The sequence below is a fragment of the Octopus bimaculoides genome, chromosome 20 (genome assembly GCF_001194135.2).
Source record: "Octopus bimaculoides isolate UCB-OBI-ISO-001 chromosome 20, ASM119413v2, whole genome shotgun sequence".
NCBI classification, from domain to species: domain Eukaryota; kingdom Metazoa; phylum Mollusca; class Cephalopoda; order Octopoda; family Octopodidae; genus Octopus; species Octopus bimaculoides.
This window is the reverse complement of record NC_069000.1, coordinates 13907764-13916017: the sequence shown is the minus strand read 5'-3', so window position 1 is coordinate 13916017 and position 8254 is coordinate 13907764. Positions and strand designations below refer to the sequence as shown.

Here is an 8254-nt window from a genome sequence, read left to right as displayed (position 1 = left end):
AACAATATATTAATCAATGAAATTCCATTTTAGTCTGATTTTCACATTTCATTATTTGCAATTGTTACAATTTTACAATATTGAAATAAACTAGTACTTTCATGTGTTATTCAATCATCAGGTTTAATTAGCGACAGTCGTGTTCCACAATTAACAGAACATGACTGTCGCTACATAAAACTGATGACTGCATAACACATGAAAGTATTAGTTTATTTCAATATTGTAAAAATTGCAAATAACAAAACGTGAAAATCAGATTAAGCTGGAATTTCATTGATTAATATATATCTGTTACACACATACAACACACACACACACACACACACACACACACACACACACACTAATTAATATATATACATGTGAAAATGCAAAATGTATGTTTTGATTATCTTTTCTTCTATTACAGGGTTCGTTAGTTGAGGATTCTAATTTAATCAATGTTCTCCATATCACAAAAGATACATCACAAGAAGTGAAACAGAAGTTAATTACAGCTGCTGAAACAGAAGTGAAAATTAACGAAGCACGGGAAGAATTTCGGCCTGTTGCTACCAGAGGAAGTATCTTGTATTTCCTCATCACTGAAATGAGTTTGGTAAATTGCATGTATCAGACAGCACTAGAACAATTTCTTCAGCTGTTTGATATGTCAATGGAAAGGTATATTCATTCATTGTTATTTGTTCTGAGAGGGTAAACTTCTTTTTTTATTTTTTTTATTTTATGTACGAAGCTGGATAGGGTACAGTGGTGTTTGCAAAACTGTTTCATGTTGTTTAGGAACAAAATCATTATAACAACTTTCAATTTACAACAACAAGCATCATCATCATCATCATCATCATCGCTTTAATGTTCACCTGTGTTTGCATAGGTCAGATGGATTTTATTGAAGCATATTTTATTTGCCTTAACGCTTTTCCTGTTACCAGCTCTTGCTTGTTTCTAAGCGAAGTAGTACTTCCCCAGTGACTACACATGGTTTCACAGAATGTTGTAAATGAATGATACATAATGCATACATAAACATATGCACATATCGTTGGATGGCTGTTGACTGCTCATGAGCTCTTCTGCCCTTTGACAGGTCTTATGTATCGTTCTGCATGGTCTGGTCTTCAGCATCTAAACTGGTAACCCCATCCAGCTTGCTTGGTGAGGAGGGTGATTGTTGGACATACATACAAACATACATACATACATATATATGTAAGTATGAACGGATGTATGTATGTATGTAAATGGCTACTTCTTTCAGTTTCCATCTACCTAATCCACTCACAAGGCTTTGTTCAGCCCAGCGCTGTAGTAGAAGACACTTGTCTAAAGTGCCATGCAGTAGGACTGAAACTAGAACCAGTGGTTGGGAAGCAAATTTCTTAACCACACAGCTAAGTCTGTAATAATTCTATTGGGTGTGGTGTAATTAAGAAAAGTTACTTCACAGAAGCAGATTCAAACAAAAATAAATTTTTGTATTTTTTCTCAGAAAATTTGTTTTCACCAGGAACATGTTAACAAAAATGCATCATTAAAATTTATAAGTATCTTACTTGACATCCAACCCTTTTCTTGGAAAAAACATAAATAGAGTGCCTGTATTATTGATGTTTACATTATATGTGCTTTAGTTCTCACACTCAGCAGTCATGTAACTGAAAAACGTGTAACACTGTGACATTTTATCTATTGTAGTGGTTGCATCCATGTATGTTTTAACTATTTTTCTTTGTAAGTATCTGGTATTAATTTATGCAACTTAAATTTTGGGCAGCATTTTGTAGAAACAGATTCCAATTTAGTCGGAGGTAACTGATGTGAATCTATGAATTTTAAAATTCGTATTCTATTTCCATGAAACAGAATATAAATTTTTGCTTGAGTGTCAGATAAGATCTACTCTTTGATCTTGTTTGTTTGGTTAAATATGTGTTGTTGCTGCAGCTGTTTATCCTCAACAGGTATACAATTGAGGTTTTCTGGCTGTGACAATCTCTTTTTATTTTCACACAAAATGTATCTAGGACTAAATTATCCAATGTGTAATTTTTAACTTTATCGAACATGATTTGATGGTTATTTGGCTGCTATTTCTAGCAGGTCGAATAACAATATAGAAGTTCTCCAATTACTTATCACAGATGAATACTAAGACTAGTGGAGACAAGGGTATCTATAAGCAGTTATTTAACTTGCTAGAAATAGCAATGAAATGTCCTAAAATTACACTCTACCGTGTTCAAAAAGGAAAACTCACTGGACAATATGGTTCTTGATAAACCACAAGGAGTAGTTATGACTGGAGCACCTTTAACTATTGATCTGTTCAATCAATGTTGATCAGGGACGATACAACAACGATAACAATAAAAAGAAATGTTGAGAACAAAATTAGTTCCACTGGATTAATTAATATAGATTTCCTTTTAATATCCAGCCCCATTGGGTGACACCTTGGACAATTGTTTTCTGTTATAGCTCCATGGAACAATCAAAACATTGTGAGCAATAACCCAAGAAGGAGAATATCCCTATATGGACAATGAAATGAGAACAATCTCTTCCTATGGATTTAATAATGGATGTGGTTTGAAATCTTGTGAATGTTACTGAACTTGACAGGCTCCTGAAGAAAGCTGGAAGGTACCATGACTGAAAGGTACCATGGCTGAAAGGTACCATGGCTGAAAGGTACCATGACTGAAAGGTACCATGGCTGAAAGGTACCATGGCTGAAAGGTACCATGGCTGAAAGGTACCATGGCTGAAAGGTTGTGGCCACAACAACCAAGATAAAGGCCTATCATGTAGACACTGATCTATATATACACTACAACTGTCTATAGTAATTGTTTGAAATATTGGCACAAGGCCAGCAACTTTAGTGTAGGGTAAGTTAATTAAATCAACTCTAGTGCTCAACTGGTGCTTATTTTATGTAGCTCAAAAGCATGAAAGGTAAAGTTGACCTTAGCAGGATTTGAGCTCAGAACACAACAAGCTTAAAGAAATCCTGCTAAGTATCTTGTCTGAACTGCTTATGATTCTGCCTGCTCACCAATAATACATCTCAGAAATTTCAGACAAATTTCTAATTGAGTTTGAGAGAAAGGAATCACTTGAAGATTCCATTATTATGAAAATACTAATCATTATGCCTTTATCTATGTTTGATTCTCAGATCAGCTAAATCACCAATAACTCAAAAGAGAATTCTGAACATCATACGGTTTATGACTTATGAAATTTACAAGTATACTGTCCGAAGTCTATATGCAACAGATAAACTGACCTTTACTCTCTTGTTAACCCTGAAAATTGACCTTCAAGCACAAAAAATAAGGCATGAAGAATTTCTGACTTTCATTAAAGGTGATTATTTATATTTACTTTTCATTGAGAGAGAAAATTTATGAACTTTTTCAAAACCCTCTCCCCAACTCAATACTGATTTTGGCCTGTCTTTTTTGCACTATGCTCTTAAAAGCAATGGAAAAAGCCTTGAGAATTTAAAATAAGAAATTTTGGTGATCAGTGATCACCATTACAATCTTCACTTCTTTTATTTTCAGACAGAAAATGAAACATAATTTAAAAACAATATTCTTTTTACTTGTTTCAGTTATTTGACTGTGGCCATGCTAGAGTACTGCTTTTAATCGAGCAAATCAACTCCAGGACTTATTTTTTGTAAGCCTAGTACTTATTCTATTGGTCTCTTTTGCCAAACCACTAAGTTACGGGGATGTAAACACACCAGCATGGGTTGTCAAGTGATGTTCGGTGGGGTGGGGGACAAACACATACAAACATACACTCACATATATACATACATACATACATACATATATATATATACACACAACGGGCTCCTTTCAGTTTCCCTCTACCAAATCCACTCACAAGGCTTTGGTCAGCCTGAGGCTATAGTAGAAGACACTTACCCAAGGTGTCATGCAGTCGGACTGAACCCGGAACCATGTGGTTGGTAAGCAAGCTACTTACCACACAGCCACTCCTGTACCTATAGTGAAATTAAAAAAAATTTCTTTCATTGACCCTCACCCAACCCCACCCCAATCCTGAATTTTTTTTTTTTTTTTTCTCAGAATTCTTTTTTAAGTCAGTTTTAAAATATGTACAATCCAAATCTGAAATTTGTTTGTTGTTTATAATTTCAAAATAATTTTCATGCAAAAAAAGTGTGTGATTTAAGGGAGATTTAGCTGTTGTTTCTAACACATGTCATGACCACCTGGTCTCTTCCTAGTTTCTTTGTCACTATAGCATGTATTGATGTTTTTCAGTATTTTTCTCCCCATAAGTACATTTTATGGAATGATAATGCAGTGGTCCATTGCTGAAATTTAAGCAACAACATCAACAAAAAAATTGTAATTAAAATTCTTAACCCCCACCCTGTGCCAAGTGAGTCCATGTGTGTGTAAGAAAAATCATATTTGCTAACAGAAGAGTACCCTATTAAAATAAATTATCTGTTACATACCTTTCTTTTAAATCACTGTGTTGTTCTAATGAAATTCTTTATACACATGCTTACACACACTGACAAGCATATTGCTCATTGTGAGCAATATACTTTTATAGAGTGAGAGAGAGTGTGTGTCTGGTAAATATATACAGAGAAGAGAAAAATTCATCATTAGAAATGTGAAAAATGAAAGCAATAGACAAAGAATACAACACTATATCAGAGCAACTGATTTATCACCTAGACAACAAATGGAGAAGATAATTGATTCAGTATTTAGTCATACCCTTAAAATTAATGAACTATGGTATACTTTGTTGTGGAAGAAATACAAGAAAACTGTTTCAAGTTGTTTATATTATAGAAAAGTTATATTCTGAATTATTACATATAATATATTTGAAATTGTTATAATATATTGGGAATTGTTATAATAGAGAAATGCTGTATTATAAAGCTTCAGTTATATCAGTTTCCCCATGGAATTATTTACTTTCACCCTATGGCTGTCACAGACTTTGAAATTTTACAGTTAAGTGAACATTTTCAAGTTTGGCATATTGCTATATTTTTTTAATGCTGAATCCGAGATTGTGATTAATTTATTCCAGAAAAACTTTAGAAAAATGTTGCATAGGTTTAGAGCTTGTTCATTTTTACCCAATCAGAAAACAGGATTTGATAGCTAAGCACTTTGTGTGTAATAAGCAGAGTGTCCTAATATGAAATTAAATATTAGAAGATAAGGTTGTAAACGAAATGAAGGCAGTGCATGAAAGTTAATACACATACAGAGAGAGAGAAAGAGATAGAAAGATAGGTAAAGAGTGTGTAAATACATATTTCTTTCTTTCTTTTGTGCCTTTTTAAAGCCTAGCCAGGCTCATGGGCCCGGTTTCTCGGTTTCTATGGCGTATATGTTCCCACCCCAGCTGGACGGGACGCCAGTCCATCACAGCTTTACTCAAGAAACAGGAAGAAAGAATGAGAGAAAGTGGAGGTGAAAGAGTACAACAGGGGTTGCCACCACCCCCTGCCAGAGCCTAGTGGAACTTAGGTGTTTTCGCTCAATAAACACACATAACGCCTGGTCTGGGAATCGAAACCGTGATCCTCCAACCTCGAGTCTGCTGCCTTAACCACTGGGCCATTGCGCCTCCACATGTAAATATATATACAGAGATATATATATATATATATATATATATATATATATATATATATATATATGTATGTATGTTTTGTTTATACACCAATTTCTTGGGGGATAGCATCCTGGGAAAGTTCCCTACATGAATGTCCCAGACTGGGCAAGAAACTCACCCTGAGATGAGCAAAGATGATCGATATCACTCTTCCACTATTATTGTAGCGTTTCAGTATCATATACTCAACACACCTCAAAACGATATCACAGTTTGGGACTTATATGTAAATGTATACTGTCTCTCGTGTCACTTTGCAGTACCTCTCTGTCCAATTTCTATGGCTGAAGAGGAGATAATCACTCCGAAACACACACATTCCCCCAGTTTGTTCAGGTGGCACAGTGACCTGATTCAACGTATTCACACTCATTTGCTTACAGTGTGAAATTTTCTCTGTGACAAAACACAATGAATGGCTTTATTAAGGTTTTGAATATGTCTCAAGCAATTTTGTATTTGTACACATCACTGCTTAGCATTGTGACCCAATATTTTATTTAAGGTAAGTCGCTCAATAGGGATCTTTTTTAAAACGGGGGCCACATTTTTCATTAACGAAACACTTTGAAACTTGGAACACTGGTAGAATGTGTCATATAAAACATCTTTTTCTCTTAGTCTTCTTAAAAAAAAAAAAAAGAAATCCATAAATTATTCCATGTTAAAGTTGTCGTATTTCTGTAATTTCAACCAATCACTGACGTCCATTCAGCCGATATACATTAAGTGCCGACTACACAAACAAACGATTCTGAAACAATTAACCCTAACCCTAACTCTAGGGTTAGGGTTAGGGTTAAAGCAAATTTAAAATGAAAAAAGCAAATAAAACGAAGAATCGTTTGTTTATGTAGTCGGCACTTAATGTATATCGGCTGAATGGACGTCAGTGATTGGTTGAAATTATCGAAATAAGACAATTTTTTACATGAAATAAATTCGAATACAAAAATATTTTTCTGTTCTATAACACAAAATAGATAAGTATACGAAGTTTGAAAGTCTTTCGGTACCAAAAACACTACGTAAAACATTAATGAAAAATGTGGCCCCCGTTTTAAAAAAGATCCCTGAATAGTGCAACCAGTCATTGACTGAGGGACAAGAATGTCATTAGAGAGATCCTATCTCTCGTGTCAGTTCGCAGTGGTTTCTTGTCCTGTTTCTATGGCTGAAGAGGAGATAACCACTATGAAATGCATGCATCCTCCAGTCTGGTCAGGTGGCACTGTAAGTCAATCCTGTGTATTTACGCCCATTTGTCAACAGTAAAAATTTTATCCATGGCAAAATGCAACAAATGGCTTTGTAATGGTTTTTAATATACCTCAAGCAGGCGATCTTTCAGTACGAGTTCCTAATTATCGGCCTTTTCCATAAAAAGTGTTGGAGAGAAACAGGGAAACGACGTCATAACAGTGAAAGACATACAGAGAGCGTGATTTATTTTGAAGGGTTTAGAGTTAGGGTTAGGTTTACGGTTTGGGTTTTAGGGTTTGCGTTAGGGAATTCCGTCCCTAACCCTAACCCTAAAACCCTAACCCTAACACCGTAGTGAAAAACGTGCGGGTGTTACGGAAAAGGCCGATATTTAGGAACTCGTACCGAAAGATCGCCCTCAAGCATATTTGAACTGATAACAAATTTGTATTTATATACAGCACTGCTTAGTGCTGTCACCTCGTACTACATATGCAAATAGTGTAAAGTCTATGTGTGTGTGTGTGTGTGTGTGTGTATATATATATACATATATACATATATATATATATATATATATATATATATATATATATATATATATATATATATATATGTACAAATATACATGCATATATAATTCACACACACATAAAACATCTGAGATAAAAGCAGATGTTTTTATTACTTTGGGCGTGAGACCAATTAACAAAAGGCTTTATTGTATTTTTTCTTTACTTTTGTGTTACTATTACCCATCTTTTGTGTGTGTGTAAACATGAAAATAGCAACATGTAAAACAAGAAAAGATAAAATAAAAGTTTTTTTTTTTATCGTTAGTCTCATACCTTAATATTTTTGACATAAACTCTTCATCAGAAGTATGAACGAGTAAAAATGAAAAAATAGCGAAAATAAAATTTTTAAAAAATATATCAGAAAAAAAATTCCATGTGCAAATATTAAAGCCACACTGAATAATGGAAATCACTAGATTTGAGAAGGAAAGAACATGTTTAAAACATTGACAAGATTAGGAGAGATAATGTGACTAGACTTAGTGTATATGACTATGAATGTGCTTGTGTTTTTCTAAATTATGTATGTGTGATTGGTTTGATTTTTTAAATTTGTTTCTTATGGTTGTATAGGGTTTGTATGTGTGTCTCCATGCATGCAGTTGTTTTACACATACACAGTGCATATTAGATATCAGCTTGTGTGTGTCGCAATGTTATACGAGAAGTTTTGTCCAGGGCCCAATATGTGGGAGTTTTTTTTGCTAAAATGTGTTTTGCAAGCTGGTATATATATATATATATATATGTATATATATATATATTGTTGT

General features: G+C 34.1%; 1 protein-coding gene across 1 annotated transcript in view; it reads left to right on the top strand.

Annotated features, from left to right (window-relative positions):
* The window catches only part of LOC106881606 (dynein axonemal heavy chain 5-like), a 222976-nt gene that overhangs the window by 184167 nt on the left and 30555 nt on the right, over positions 1 to 8254 (top strand). The window contains exons 57-58 of the mRNA XM_052975199.1: positions 413 to 666; positions 3188 to 3386. Coding sequence (XP_052831159.1) covers positions 413 to 666; positions 3188 to 3386 — 453 coding nt within the window. The remainder of the gene's footprint in view (positions 1 to 412; positions 667 to 3187; positions 3387 to 8254) is intronic.